General features: G+C 36.8%; 1 protein-coding gene across 1 annotated transcript; it reads right to left on the bottom strand.

The window, feature by feature from the left end:
* Positions 1-3,040: 3,040 nt before the first annotated feature.
* On the bottom strand, positions 3,041-3,649 carry LOC110930045. The gene has a single exon (XM_022173262.1). It carries the CDS (start codon positions 3,647-3,649, stop codon positions 3,041-3,043), a length of 609 nt encoding a protein of 202 aa, XP_022028954.1.
* Positions 3,650-16,929: the final 13,280 nt, after the last annotated feature.

Raw genomic sequence — 16,929 nt, forward strand, 5'->3', positions numbered from 1 at the left:
TGCACCTTTGGTACCTTCAACAACTGATGCAACATTTCTTTGATTTCTGCAACAGAAGTATCTAGTTTTTCAACTCTGGCCGTCAATTCTTGGTACTTTAAACCATCACCCAACTGAATGGGATCATCTGATTTCCCACTAGCAGTGGTTGTATCAGTGGTTGATGCAGGGAGTGTACTCCAAGTATTAACCACTGATGCCCCTTTTTCTTGGTACTGGGGTCTTCTTCCTTCAGCACTTGATAACCTTTTGATGGAACCAGTGGTCAAAACAAACTCACTAGTGGATATCAGAGGTGCTATAGAAGGAATTGCCTCCAAGGAAGTCTTATTGATGTAACCACTGTCCAAGTGTAAACCAGTGGGTTCAACACTTGTAGTGGCTGCTTCACTTGAAATACCACCAAGAGTTACTTGTAACTCAAGGGGTGTAACCTCCTCAGGTTGTGTTGGTGGGTTAGCAAAGATTGATACATCAGGCCCAGTTGGTTGTTGAGGCATATTCTCATGGAAAGGTGATTGAGAAGGACTGGTTTGTGCCTGGTTCAAATCAATTGCATCCAACAAAATCTTTGTATTTAGTGGAATTGTGGATGTGAGGTTGGGTGTAGAAAGAGAATTTGCCCCGGCCATTGGGTTGTGGATGATGGAAGCAAGTGATTCCAGAGCATCATAGAGTGGTGTCCCTTGTTGTACAACCTGTTCTTTTTGAGAAGAAACAGGAGGAGTTTCAGCCATGGTTTGAGATATTTCTACCAACTGCTGTGAGGAAGTAGCAGCAGTGGTTTGTTGTGACTTTTGTGTTGTCACAGGCAGTTGCTCTGGTATCTCATCCTCCAGAGTTGCCTTTTTGATAGGTTTGGGGGGGGGGGTTTGGATTTTCTTTTGTTTTGGCTTTTTGTGGATTGAAGGTGTGGGTTTTAAAGTAGTTGTTTTGCTACTTTGATCACCTTGAGCAGTGGGCTCAGCAGCAGATACCTAAAGAGCAGTGGTAACTGCTAAATTCTGCTCAGGCACCTCTGCTTGTGTTTTGCAAGGTGTTGACATTCTTGTAAAAGTTTCAGCAGTTAAGTTATGCATTTGAAAAGAGTCACCTTGGTTTATTGCAGAAATATCATCCTTACTAAATTTCTTTTCAAAATAATAACTTAGAAATCTTGGAAACAGTAAGAATGATTTTGTTTCGACATTTTTAACCAGATCATTAAAGATTTCCTGGGAATAATTAAAATTTTCTTCTTGAAGAATAGCATATCCCAGATTTTGAATCTTTAATGGTATTTCATTAAAAGTAGTGGTTTTGTTTGAAACACACATTAAGAGGGTATGAAATAAAAATCTTGTTGCAAGAGGGAAGAAACCTTTTTGTAAGGTATCCCTCTTCATCATTGTGTCTGCATACCCTCGTTCAAGAAAGTCAAATTTTAACTCGTTTTTAGGGAAGAATGTTTTACCTTGTTGATCATCGAGCTGAAAGACTTCCGAGATGGATTGTGGTGTGATTTTGACAGCTTTACCCTTTAGAGAAGAGTTAATGGTAGCGACAATCTCACCTTGTTTTTCAAGGGTTGCATTTTTCCAAAACTCTCTTTGGGTCGTCAAATAAATTGGTGCATCTGTTGTTAACAAAGTTTTGTACTTTGAAGCAGTGATCATATCGAGGATGGAATCGAAAGCATCTGCGGTGCCGGGTTTTGTGAGAAGACCCAGAAGATTGTGAGAAGGTTTGTGTGGAATTTCTGTGGGTTTAGCCTTTTGAGAGGCTTCTTTGGAAGATGATTTTGTGGTGGATTTTGCGGCAGACTTCGATTTAGTCATTTTTGGAGAAGACGATCGAAGAAATTTGTGAAGGAATTTGATGAAATGTGATGAAAACTGCTTTGAGAAGAGAATTTTTATGAATTCAATTCGACAGTAAAAACCCTATGTGGGGTTTGAAAGGGGGTTTTATGGAGAAAAAGTGAATGCTGACGTGGCAGCGGTTACAAAAGTACGCGCTGATAGCGCCGCGTGATGCAGCCAGGTAAACCGTTAGTACCTCGTCTTCTTCTGGTACGGTGAGGGTTGGCAATGTGCCCATATAGACTTTAAGCTCTTCAAAGGCTCACGCAGCTTCTTCGGTCCATTTAAATTCCAATCTGAAACCTTTTTCTAAGTACATCCATGAATGGGAGATATCTATCTGCTGCTTTTGACAAGAAACGGTGGAGAGCGGCCAATCGCCCATTTAAGGACTGGATTTCCTTAACTGACGTCGGAGGCTTCATGGTAAGAACAACATCAATCTTGTCAGGGTTGGCTCGTAATCCTCTTGATCCGACCATGACTCCTAAGAACTTCCCTTCCTGTACTCCAAATGTACATTTTTTGGGGTTTAACTTCATATTGATGCTTCGGAGTCGGGTGAATGTTTCAAGTATATCTTTCAACATGGCCGCTTCGTCGTGACTCTTGATCACGATATCATCGACATATACTTCTAAATTTCGCTCGATCTGGTCTTTGAAAGCTTTGTTCATTAAACGCTGGTATGTAGCACCGGCGTTTTTCAGGCTGAATGGCATCTTTGTAAAGCAGTAAACTCCTTCGTTAGTGATAAAGGTTGTCTTGTCCTCGTCTTCGACTGCCATTTGTATCTGATGGTACCCCTTGTAGGCGTCTAAGAAGCATTTCAGCCTGAACGTGACAACGGAGTCGATTTTTTCATTGATCTCTGGTAATGGAAAACAATCTTTCGGACACGCGTCATTCAAATCGGTGAAGTCGATACACATTCTCCGCGAGTTATCCTTTTTGCGTACCATAACTGGGTTCGACACCCAGGTTTGATACCAGACCTCTCGGATGATCCCGGCGTCTAGGAGACTCTTTACGTCTTTGGCTATTGCCTTGGCTCGATCTGGTGGCATGTGCCTTTTCCTTTGTGCTATCGGCTTGATTGATTCTTTTACGTTTAGGTGGTGCTGTGCCATGGATCTAGGAACCCCTTGCATGTCGGAGTGCTTCCATGCAAAAACATCAATTGAGTTACTTAACAATTCCTATAGGAGCTTCTTTGTTCGTTTTGGGAGCTGAGCACCGATAGCCACTTGCTGCTCCGGGAATTCCGGATTAATCGCCCAAAGTTCCGTAGGTACTTCAGATTTTTTGGAGCTTGTTTCTGCTGCGTGCCTTACCTCTGCGACGAACGAATTTGACTCCGAAAAGATAGTGGCGACCCCTGCTTCGGTGGGGAATTTTATGGCGCCGTGTATTGTTGAACTGATTGCTCCAAGAGCTCGTAACCCAGGTCGCCCGAGTATTACGTTATGCGACGAATGAGTACCAACAACCAGAAAGGTTAACTGAACAGTTCTGCTTCTGTCATTATCTTTAAACGTGGTCGGAAGGGTAATTTGCCCTATCGGACGAACCACCTCTCCCGAAAAACTTATTAGAGGGGTAGACACCTCGATTAATCTCTTTCTTGTTTGGGGGTTCAGCTGCTGAAAGCATTGCAAATACATTATCTCAAAGGTGCTTCCCCCGTCTACGTAAATTCGTCGGACCAAATGTCCTGCAATCACAGCTGATATTGTGATCGGTCCGTCTCGAGCATCTTCCGGATTGATCGGAGGAAAATAGGTAGGTTGGTGCATCCGGGCTGCCATGTGCTGGTTCGACTGCTTACCCCACTTGGTTCGGTAGACCGAATCATATTGCTTCCGGCCTCAGTGTTCGGATTGTCAGCCGTTGCTGCTGATTTTTTTCCATCCTTTACTTCTTTCACGAGGTGGGAGAGTTTTCCGGATCATACAACTTTCTCGATTTCTTGTTTTAGCTCCCAACATTCGTCGGTCGTATGCCCCTTGTCTCGGTGATACTCACAATACTTTTTAGAATGTTTATCCGATGTAGGCCGCTGCTTCGATGGTGTAGGAAACCGGGTGGTTTCCGTACTAAGGATCTCGCTCGGCGATTTGGTTAATTCGGAGAACGTATTGAAATGTACGTTTCCGGTTCGGAAGCTGCTTCGATCAGACTTCTGGTACGGCCCACGACTTCTATTCCAATTGTTGTTTCTATCCTTTGGTGGTGATGCATTCCGTCTCCATGACGTGGCTCGGGCCTTTGCGTTCTTTGTTGCGGTTTCGTTTGGTTGTCCGCAAGCGCTCTTTCCTCGGACAAAGGCTCGAGCTCATTCCATAAGCACCTCCATGGTTTTCGGGAGATCTTCATGGAGCTTCTCTACGAGCTGATTATTTCGAACTCCGTGACAGAACCCAGAAACGCGGAGTTGATCAACTGCTCCGCTTATCTGCATGCTTTCTCGATTAAAACAGTCGATGAAATCTTCTACGGACTCTTCGTCGCGGCGTTTTATGTGATAAACTTCAGTAATGTCTTTCTTGCAACATCGCTGTTGGCAGAAATTTTGCAAAAACATACGACAAAAGTCTTCAAAATGATCGATCGACACTTCTGGTAAACCGTCGAACCACACCCTTGTTGATCCGGTGAGAGTCTGAGCAAACATGTGACACCATGCTGGCATGGGCCATTGTTCGACCTTAGCTGCTCCGGCGAAAGCGAACATATGATCGTCCGGGTCGGACATGCCATCATAAAATTTTAACGTTGGGGGCATCTTCAGTTTTGCCGGGAGCGGCGCATTAACAATCCTTAACGTGAATTTCGACTGAGAAGTCATAGTCATAGCCCCTGGATAAGCACTGTTGAACAAGTTCGTGCGGAGTCTCTGCAACATTTCCTCTCGCTGCTGCTGCTGCTGTAGTTGCCGTAGTAAGTCGGCATTCCGTAGGAGGAAAGCGGTGTCGAAACTAGACAACAGCGTGGCGACTGGAGCAGTAACTGAAAACGTGGTGATAGAACTCGCGATTACAGAACTTGTAGGTGGAGGTATTGTTGCCGATCCTGCTAAGACTGCAGAAGTGGCAACTGTTGTAGGAACAACTGTTATGGGTGCAATACTTCCTTCCCAAATGTCGTTATAAGGCGGGAAAGTGCTTGTGGAGACAGCTGTTGTAGACTCCATAATTTCGAATGAAAAGAATCAACAAAGCGAATTATGTGAATTCGAGGGGATGGCGCCACTGAAGACTCAAAACCAGTTGGTCCGACCTGGTATGAGCAGAGCTTCAGATGACCTTGGCTAGAACCTGCAAGATCACAAGGAAAGAAACACACCGTTAGCCTCGTCACAGGGAGGGGGGCCTCTCTGTGACCAAGCTCGGGCGTGAGAATAAGTATTTGTGAGGAGAGAATAGGTCAGGGAGAGAGAGAGTGGAGTTTAGAGAGAGAAAGTAGCGATTACCCTTGGCGAGGAGTTTTGGCGGGGTATTTATACTTTTGGGGGATGCTGATATAGCGAGTTAGTTAGGGTCGGACCAGTCGCTGTCATGGCAGTTAAAGCCGTGGGTCCCAGTTAGTTACGGCGGATCAGTGCGTCCAAACGTTCCGTCTAGGGTATTAGATACGATCCAACCCTTTGAGCTTTTGGTTCGGCTTTATGTTTGTTGGGCATTCGATCCGGCCAAGGACGTATCCTCATCAAGTAACAAAATCTTCAATGGAAAATAATGGTTTAACATGTTGAATCTCTTCAACCATCTAATATATGAGTTTCTAAACTATTCACAAAATATATAAACTTGATAACAAAACTTCTATTTTTAGAAACAAATATTGTGATGCTTACAAATACAAAATCTAGGTCCACCAAATTTGCAATGCATTTCATTTACGCTTTCGTTTGTTTGTGTTTTTATTACGAAAATGCCACTATCCTATCTATCTGTGTCATTTTATTAGTTCTATTTTCGTGGTAAATACAAAAAAGTGTGGCCGCCGTTGTGTAACTTCAAGGAGTTGGTATGTGCGATCGTTTCCTACGTCTCTTAACTTTACAACTAATATATATTTTAAACATAGTTAGACTTCTTTTTTCTATAAAGCTATAATTAAATAAACAAACTGTTGGAAATTTGGTGAATGAATATTAAATATATTTATAATTTAATGAAATTATAAATATTAATTAGAATATTCATGTGGTAAATAAAAGAGTAACTCTTGAGTATTTAATTAGTTTTATTAGAGTTTTTAAGTCTCTAATTAAGTAACTAATTAAATAAATAATTAAGTGAATCCTTTCACTAGTCTTGTTCAAATAGTAGGCTATGTGTTTTTTTTTTTTGTTACAACAAGAATAGGATATTGCTTGAAACATGAAGAATACTAGAAGTAGTATGAACACTTGAACACCAACTAGAGAGATGAGTACTCTCTAATTGTTTCCACCACATGAGTTCAAACACTACAATTACCGGATGTAACCTTGGGCCGGTGAGCAATTTCCGGCAGTACAGACTGCTTCGGCTGTTGTACCCTGGGAGACAGACGCGTCATCTTTAGTAGAGGCGCAAAATCTGTTTTAAGGGGAGCGTGTTGAACACGTGCCTCAACCAAAATCGTCAACGTTTTAGTGTGCTCTTTGTTGCAGTCAAGGAGTATTTTTCAAAACTCAAGATGATGAATACTCGAGTCTAGGATGCTATCAAGTGCGCGTGAAGCACCCACCAGAGATGCGGCTTGAATCAAGATTGGTATATATAATTATATTTATATTCTTTTATTTAGTTTTTGCAACCGGTATTGTACAATGATATTTCCTACGAATAACGAGAGTCTCGTTATGATATATTTTGTAATTATATTTTACAAAAGGTGAACCTATTTCCTACAAACTTAAAACAGATTTCATGAGATTGTTGCTACAATCTTAATACCTTATTTTTAAGGATTTTGGGTTCACAAAAGAATTTATAATTAAAAAAAATATATTTTAAAGATTATGATCTTGTAAATATTTTCTTTTGGGAAATATGTATGTGGTACAACTTGTTGTGTTTGGATTTCTTGAGATTGAGATACAATCTTAAATCCTATACCGTGGTACAAAACGAATGTTTTTGGTTCAACCGTTTGGTTTTTAAACGATTTTGGGAATCGTTAATTTTTTCTAACTCTTGTGTTAGATCGGGTTTATTAGTGTAAACCATACGTTTTTTGTAAACGTTAAATTCTCTAACATGTGTGTTAGGCCGGAATTATTGGTGTCAACCATACGTTTTTTTGTAAACGTTAAATTCTCTAACATGTGTGTTAGACTGGAATTATTGCTGTAAACCATATGTTTTTTGTAAACGTTAAACTCTCCTAAGTAGAGTTTTTTATTACTTTAAATAAGAGTTTTATGTTACTTGATTAGAGTTTTATGTCTCTAATTAAGTCTCTATTTAAAGTAGACTCTTCATCCACCCATGGATTGATATGAACAAATAAGTCTTATAATGATTTTTGTAATCATTTGTCTTCTAACATGTGTGTTAAAAACGTTCATGAAACGCGTTAGTTTGGAAGCAATTTTTTAATTGTTTAGTTTCTAACGTGTGCATTAGAAATGACTTATTTATTTGAACCATATATGTGTTTTTAGCAAGTCGAATTAACATTTTGTGAAAATGTTAATATTTCTAACGTGCGCGTTAGAATTTCTTTCATTTTAACATGATTGTTAAAAATGGTTAAAATACAAATGCTTTGAAATGTTTTATGTAAACATTTTATATAAGTAATTTGTTGTAACATTGATTTTAATGCTTTGTATGATTTAGAAATAAAAGGTCATACATTGAAGTTGATGTTTGATTGACTTCAAGAATTAAATCACTATAAAGTGATAGTGTAGTTGTGTGGGATTCATCACCAACTTTAATTTGTGATTTCTAAATCAATTTGAGTGAAATTTTAATTACTAATTAAACTCTTCATATAGTGAAACTCTTGAGTAGAGTTTTAATGGTGACATTTGATGAGTTTTATTAGAGTTTAAATATATAATTATGGAGACTCTCAACTCTTCATATGTGAAACTCTTGAGTAGAGTTTTAATGGTGACATTTGATGACTTTTATTAGAGTTTAAGTCTATAATTATTGAGACTCTTAACTCTTAATAGGGTGAAACTCTTGAGTAGAGTTTTAATGATGACTTTTATTAGAGTTTAAGTCTATAATTATTGAGACTCTTAACTCTTAATATGGTGAAACTCTTGAGTAGAGTTTTAATGATGACATTTGATGAGTTTTATTGATGACATTTAATGCTCTAATTTGGTCATGTTTTGTATATATAAAATGACTTAAATTTTCTAACATGTGTGTTAGAAAATGTGTATCACGAATACGAGGTTAGAGATTGTTCATAATGAACAGAAATGTTTTATGTAAACATTTAATTACCTATGTGAGCATTAAAGATGATGAGAAATTGTTTATTTTATAGACTATATCTTTGGAAAACGTTTTATGTAAACGTTCGATTCTATAATGTGCTTGTTATAACGTTTTTTTTTTCTAACATGCGTGTTAGAAAATGTTATTTGGTGAAAAACAACTTGGTGTTGTTGTGAACAAATTTAATTGTTCAAGTTTACTACTTAAATGTAGTATTTGTAACAACTTGGTGTTGTTTTGAGCATAATTGTCCAAGTTTAAAGTTTAAACACGAAATGGGGAACTTGTACTTACAAGTGCATGGAGTCTTATTGAGGGAGTACCTCAAGACATGGCATGGGACGATATTGTTGAAAAGATTTCGGTCAGATTATAAAGTGTTGAAGATAAAAGCACTTTGCTATTTGATGTCTACATATTGTCTATGCTTTCGTTTAAATTTCAAAAGTGATTGGCACTTATGATTTAGTTTCCAATGTATTTTATTGTTTTGTGTTCAATATCTTCGGATAACACATGCAATTTTTTACAAAGAAATAAATCACTAATGGTTGTGACGTATAAATTATTTTTGTGGAAAATAATTATAACGTCGGTTATACATTGTTTAAAATAATATGGTTTTAAACGGATAGTACATGAAAATACTTGGACATAAACAACTTGAGAGTTGTTACATTGACTAAAAGTCAAAGACGAAACATCAAATGTATAACCACATCATGAATGAGTAATGAAAGAACGTAGTGAGTGTATTGAGATGAAATACACTAACGACATTCATGTCGCATACTTCATTAGAAGTCATTGAAAAATTCACAAGTGTGAATTCTAACATATGAAAGTAAAAGTACTATATGTTATTGTATACCTTTAATAAATCTTGCGAGATTTATAAGTAGATGCGTCTACCACTTGATTATTGTTAGATCTATATGGAGATTTTACCTTCATTTGGGAGAGCATCCTAAATATACATATCTCCTAATGAATAACAATAGATGTGTGCAAATCACTTATGGCAAAATTATGAATGCCATGTTGTTGAGTGTCGATCTAGTTGATTCTATCTCACACTTAATAGTGAGTGTAGACAAGGAACATTCATCTTGTTGGTGATGAAGGTGTTCACCAAGTGACTTGGATTAAGACTTATGTTTAAGTACTTATGAGTCAATGGTAGATTGTTGGAGATCAAAAGTAATCAAGTTATGTTCCTTAAATGAATGATGAAATTTAGCTATGTGCTATATATAATAATTTGTGAGACCTTCCTAAATATTGATGTTTTAGGATTATGAATAAGTCTCATTATTTTGTCTTAACAAGGGATGAATGTTGTAAAGTGATATTATGATATCCTTAGGGCTGTGAAGAATCAGAATGATGCATCTTCTGTTCACATGCTAAAGTATTGTAGTCTAAAGCATGCTAGACTAGTACTTGGTTAATTATGGGTCTTGACGGAGACTAATTAACTCTAAACATTCAAATGTGTATGAACACAAAAATAATTTGTGTATGGAAAAAGTTGAGAGAGAATTTTCATTCATTATAAGGAAATGACATGTAACTTTTAAGAGTTTATTCGAAAAACTAATGAGGAGAACTCATTGTCTAAGCTTATTCTAGATGCTAAATTAGAATTATTCTAAGTTGGTGACAAACTTATGACAATGGCATGTGTTGCTTTGGTCAGCTCGGAAGCTTGTGTAAGCTAATGCAATATGAGTTGAATTCACTGATACAATAAGGTTGGTCTTGTTCAATCATATGTGTATAAATGTCGCCATAAGTGGTGTTACGGAAATGTTGATCAAATGGCAAGAAATGTGGGGGAGGAACCATTTAAGAAACAACCCTATAAGGGTATGTAGAAATGGTTCTCGTTAACACATCTAAATGTTATCCAATAACACTTAAATGTGGGGGGTGTCTTGCATTTGTTTTTAGCAATAAGGATTTTGTAATCCAATCTAACATTGCAAATAGACGACTAAGTGGAGGACACAAAGGTCGTAGTGTATAATGGAGATGTGTTTGCCTTAAATGATACACGTATCTTACAAAGACATATGTTATAACCAGATTCAGATAGCCACTGAGGTTATAGTCTTAGAAGTTGACAATAGGCAAAATTAACTTACGAGTTAAGAACACATCATGACAACTGATCTCAAATACGCAAAGTTATTTGCTAATGTTATGGATCCAACAACCTGAGGGTTTATTAGAGATCAAGTTGTGGAATGGGACTGAAGCCCTTGAAAAATGAAGTTCATATGATGGAAACCTAACTCAGTAGACTGGAGATCCCAAGAATTGAGTTCAATAGGAAAACCTAATTGTATGAATAAGCGAGGTCACTGTAGGGGAATAACCCTACGCATTTAATAAGGTAGTTTATTATAAAGATTAATAAACTTCCTAGTCCATTCCTAAAAGTGACAAGTGTGAGGCTAAGCATAATATGTGGTAAATTATTTGGATAGATCATGATAACCACAATGCTTTTAATGATCTAAGGAGAATCACCTATGTTAGAGAGAAGTGGGGTCGCTTCGAATGGAATTGAGGGCACAATTCCTAGAGCTCTCACAGAACCAGGAAAGTGTTCCACGACCATTAGTGGACACGACTATGAGGAGATGACCCGGCTAGGGAGAGTCTTGTGTGAAGTGTATTGTCGTCTACACAAACGGCAGACGAGTTCAAAGACATCGAGATCTACTCAGAGCTAGTGGGCTAAGTGCATTTCATGAGCGAAGGTTCAAAGGGTAACACCTACCTATCGTATGCAAAACTCAACTGTCGAGGTTACATTGGAAATTTTAAGTGTTTTGAATGATCTCCATTCATGTGGGGGATTGTTGGAAATTTGGTGAATGGATATTAAATATATTTATAATTTAATGAAATTATAAATATTAATTAGAATATTCATGTGGTAAATAAAAGAGTAACTCTTGAGTAATTAATTAGTTTTATTAGAGTTTTTAAGTCTCTAATTAATTGACTAATTAAATGAATAATTAAGTGAATCCTTTCACTAGTCTTGTTCAAATAGTAGGCTATGTGTTTTTTTTTTTTGTTACAACAAGAATAGGATATTGCTTGAAACATGAAGAATACTAGAAGTAGTATGAACACTTGAACACCAACTAGAGAGATGAGTACTCTCTAATTGTTTCCACCACATGAGTTCAAACACTACAATTACCGGATGTAACCTTGGGCCGGTGAGCAATTTCCGGCAGTACAGACTGCTTCGGCTGTTGTACCCTGGGAGACAGACGCGTCATCTTTAGTAGAGGCGCAAAATCTGTTTTAAGGGGAGCGTGTTGAACACGTGCCTCAACCAAAATCGTCAACGTTTTAGTGTGCTCTTTGTTGCAGTCAAGGAGTATTTTTCAAAACTCAAGATGATGAATACTTGAATCTAGGATGCTATCAAGTGCGCGTGAAGCACCCACCAGAGATGCGGCTTGAATCAAGATTGGTATATATAATTATATTTATATTCTTTTATTTAGTTTTTGCAACCGGTATTGTACAATGATATTTCCTACGAATAACGAGAGTCTCGTTATGATATATTTTGTAATTATATTTTACAAAAGGTGAACCTATTTCCTACACAAACTTTAATCCCAAAAATCAAAACCAAATTTAATAGTTGAGAAGAACGTCATAACTAAGTCTGACCAATCCAGCGCGGGCTCGGTTAAGACAACGTAGTCTGGGCATATCTTGGCTAGGGCCGCTGTTTAGGCGGTGTGACATTAGTTCACTAAAAAAGAAAGTCACATTAAAAAAAAACTAGTATTTAGTACCCCGTGTTGCGGCGAGTGCGTAAAACCGTGTCAAATAGTATCAATGTCACACCACCGTGAGCGACCACCAACACTGAATTTAGGACGTGTTAATACGAAGCAATTAGACCGAAACGTAAATATAGAAAATAATAATAACTAAGTCCATCTAGGACCCACACGTTATGAAGAACTTGTCAAATGGGAAAAAATAGACGACATAAAAACGTCAAACTACACGCGCACGTTGCATCGTGTTAACTCGCAAAACTTAGAAAGAAACGTTGAACCACACACACTTTACGCCTACAAATTGGAGTACAACCCCTTATTCCTACAAATGTTAATTTGTATGTGCTTAAAAGTGATTTATGATTAAAAATAAAAAAATAAAGATAAAAGAACCCAAATATTAGTACAACTCACTAAACATATATGTACAATCCTTCATGCCTACAAATGTTACAAATTGATACTATATATAAATAGTTGGGAAGAACGAGTATTAGATTCATGAAAAATTCATATCATCACTTGAAAATCAGAAAATACAAAAAATATCATAAGAAATATAAAGTACATAAGAATTAATACTCATATCTTTCGATTGTAACCTTTCCTAATATTTTTTTCTTTGGCTACGACTAAGGTGCTGTTTGTTTTTTCCAAGAAGAGCTTCCTGGCCTCTTTTGTCTGCGCGGCGCAGACCATGCGCAGACCTTTTATTTCGCAGATTGTTTGTTTTTCAGAAGAGATTTCATTTAAAAAGATCTGCGCGTCCTCTTCCCCAAACAGATGTGAACCTCCCACTTCTAAACACTTCAAACCTCTTCTCACAAAAACACAAACATAACAAAAAAACCCCAACACCACTCCTCCACCCCTCTCCTTCTCCTCCCACCGCCGCCGCCGTCTTCTTCCCCACAGCCGTCACCGCCGTCTTCAACACTGGTGGTGGTTTCACGGCGGGCAGATCCGGAAAATGCCGCCAGAAGTTCTCATCAGAAAGAAGGCCAGGATGCTTCCGTCGTCACTCCGGTTGCTCAAGGTAGCGTTGAGAACTTTTCGAAAACGAGTAACGAATGACTGATGTTAGAGAGAGCGGTTGGGCGAGAAGTGACGGATCTAGTGGTGTGTTCGCCGGAGGATGGTGGTCCGACGGTAGGTTGTGGCGTACTGGGGTGGTGGTGCGATGGTGTATTGGGTGGTTGTGCGACGGTTGTTGGTGGAGTATTGGGGTGGTTATTATAGAGAAAGATAGATCTAGAAGATGGTAGGGTTCTTTAGATAATGACGAGAATATTGAATTTGATCTGTTTTATTTCTTTTATCAACAAATTTAATTATTTTATTAGTTAAGTTACCATGTTAAAAAAAAAGAAAAACTAAATAAATGCATGGTAAGATAGTTCACCTGCACATAGATCCGAAACTTCTCATCTGAATTTTGATGTTAATTTTCGATTTATGATGTCTATTATGTTATTTGGTGTTATTCCAGCAGTTTGCAGAAGTTAAAAAACAAACAGTCTTCTTCTTGCAGACTGCAGAGGTTTGGTCCACCTCTTCTGCTACAGATGTTTGCAGATGTGGTCCGCAGACTGCAGACATTTTACCTTTAAAAAAACAAACAGCACCTAAGTTTCGTCCTAAATTCTCTATATTCCCTAACTACCCTCTCATAATAGTCATCTTCGTCATTGTCGCTTTCTTTCTTTACGTTATTGCTATTGGTATCACCTAATAACAACGGTAATAGTGATGTCATGACAACGACAACCCTTAACTCTAGTAATCGAAATTAAATTGAAATTGATAATACTAAGTTTGATCAGTATTGCACATCAAACTATATTTTAACATCTCACGACATGCTTCTTATCTCAAACGAAAAACAATAAAATCGCGTTCAGACTAGTTTAAAGAATCATGTATGTATCAAATCGTGAAAAGAAATATGTTTATCATATTAGATAGCGATTTTACTAATAATAAGAAGTTGGGAACTAATAAAAGTTCTTTTGATGCAGCGTCGGCCCTGAGAATTTATGTACCCCGATCGAGCTTGAAAAAACGTGCCCTTAGGCCTTAACAAAATTGGGTATTAGACTCACTAAATGTCTAAACCTAATGTCAATGGGCTAATAATTAATCTAAATCATACAAATAGTTTTGTAAGTTGGCATATGTTGATGTTTGTATGAGTATACCCTATTAATTTATTTATTTGAGTTAATTACTGTGTGTGGTTTGTCAAAAATCGCTATTTCAGTCCATTTGTTTAAAAATTACGATTTGAATCCCCGTGATTCCACTTCCGTAACCATTTCAGTCCACCTCGTAACCATTTCAGTCCCTATACTTAACAGAATAAATGGATTGAAATGGTTACGAAAGTGAAACCACAGGGACTGAAATGGTTACGAAAGTGAAACCACAAGGACTGAAATCGCAATTTTTAAAATAATAGACTGAAATAATGATTTTTGACAAATCACAGGGATGAAAACAGTAATTAACTCTATTTATTTTTACATATACATTTCAGGGTTTTTAAAAAAAAATACGTGTTCTTCAAAATATCGGGCACTGGCCGATGGTCCTCCCCGCCCACCTTCAGGGCCAGCCATGTTTTGATGTATTGTATTATTATATAATATATAACTTTAGTCTTTTGATATTAATTATTAATGTAAACTATTTTTGCCCAACTAGGTGTTGAATTTGTATTATATGTAATCGATTGTTATATTAAATAGAAGATTAAACATATAGTTAACATAATCGTAAGATTGACTGCATATAAAAATAATATATTACGTATTATATATCAAATGTAAAATGATTGATCTAGAGTTCTTGTCCTCTTATGCATTCTACTCAAAATTTCCGATTGCTCTTCATGATGGTGAAGGGTCCTCTACACATATTGTCACAAATGATAGATCAAGACACATAATACCCAAACAAAAACATTTATTACACGAAATCATTACACAAAGAATCCAAACAAGAACAAACACAACATACAAGCTCAAGTCATCAACACAATAATCAAATAACACAGAACAATAACTCTTAACTCTTTAAGGCCATATACAGTGTGGTTGATGCTTCATGACTTCCATGTCACCGCTTTTCCCTCAATCTCCATAAAGGGTGATGGGGTTTATGCTTCATGAATGAGAAAGAGTGGGAGAGAAACAGTCGTGAGCCTCGTAGAGATATCCACGATCTTCATGATTCATGAGGGTGGAGTCAGTATTCGTTATTTAATTAGTTTATGATTTACGATCGGTATATTATTTAAATGTTGCATTTCTTATTATTTAAACGACAATCATCCCTTTCAACCATCAATTAATGACATACAAAACATTGTGATGGAAATATGGGTATACTTGTCACAAGACTTGGTAAAAGTTATCTCTTTCCAAATACAAGAAAGCTATACACTAGAATAGGAATTCACAAATGTGATTTTACAATTTTGCATCTAGAAAGAGTTTACTTTTTTGCCAATAAAAAAAAGTAAAAAATTAAAGGTTAGTACGTTATCAAAGCATGTCAAGAATAACCCCAATTTTAGGGCTTAGTATAACATATGGTACATTATGCAAGACTTTGTAAAACAATTACCAACAATTAAAGTATAAAGTATTTCTTAATCTACGTTTAAACAAAAACAACTTAAAAGGCACTTTATGTCAACATCTTAATTCTATTAAACCACTACAAGTTGTATTAAAAGAGACTTTTGAAATAACTTTAAAATAACTCTAAGCCTAAAATGTAGAGATTCACTAAAACGTAAATTTGCATTCTCACCACTTGCAATTCATTGCTTTAACATATACAATTTCCCAATAGAATTTCTATATATGTCAACCAACCACTCCACGATAATGGTCGTGATAAACATCACCAACATGGTTTTTCTTGTATTATTGTTATTGGTATTTATTGTCAAAAGTAAAAAAGAGTACACATGATAACTTGTATTTGTACATTAACTTGCTACAAGAAATAGATTGAAGAAGATCAAAGATGGCTTGACTTGCGGTGCTTCTTGTATTTGTTTAAGATGAAGAAAATAGTTGGGAGCATCAAAATGTCTTAACTAGGGCCATTCATTAGATTTTGAATGATTTGTGTGACTACTAAAAGGGAATCCTTTAAAACAAAAACTTGATAATTGTTTTAAATAGAGTTGTTCATGAGTTGAACCGAATCGAGCTAAGGCTAGCTCGGGCTTGTTAAAAGTCTAATCAAACTAGCTCGGCTTGGGTTGGATTTTAAACCGAGCTGAAAGTTTAAGCCCGAGCTTGGCTTATTTATAAACTGAGTCAACTCGCCTTGGTTTGTTTTCTCGTTTAATCGATGTGGGATGGGTAAATCACAAATGGAACAAAGTAGAAGGAAAAATAAGCGAGAAAAAGAAAGCAAAACTGCCAATCTTTGAACTCGCGACCTTGTATATGACATAGAGAGTGTCTTACTATCTTTTGTTTTAGTAGTTATGGATTTAAATTTGAATATAACAATTAAATTCTTTATATATATTAAAAGGGGGAAACTTATTGGCTCCCAACTATTTAGGTCATGTGCAGTCATCCGTTTGACACACTCTTAGGGCTACACTGGTCTTAACAATATCACTGGAAGGTCACTTATGGATGTATTTAAGGCGTCCCTTCTTCAATGGTACGTTAAAGGTTGAAGTCTAGTCTTGAACATAGGTATAAATTGGTGTGTATGAGTTATGTTATTAAAAGAATTACTTACACATATTAGGGTTTTTAACATATAATAAAGTTATAG

Source organism: Helianthus annuus, chromosome 1, assembly GCF_002127325.2.
Source record: "Helianthus annuus cultivar XRQ/B chromosome 1, HanXRQr2.0-SUNRISE, whole genome shotgun sequence".
In the NCBI taxonomy this organism is placed as follows: domain Eukaryota; kingdom Viridiplantae; phylum Streptophyta; class Magnoliopsida; order Asterales; family Asteraceae; genus Helianthus; species Helianthus annuus.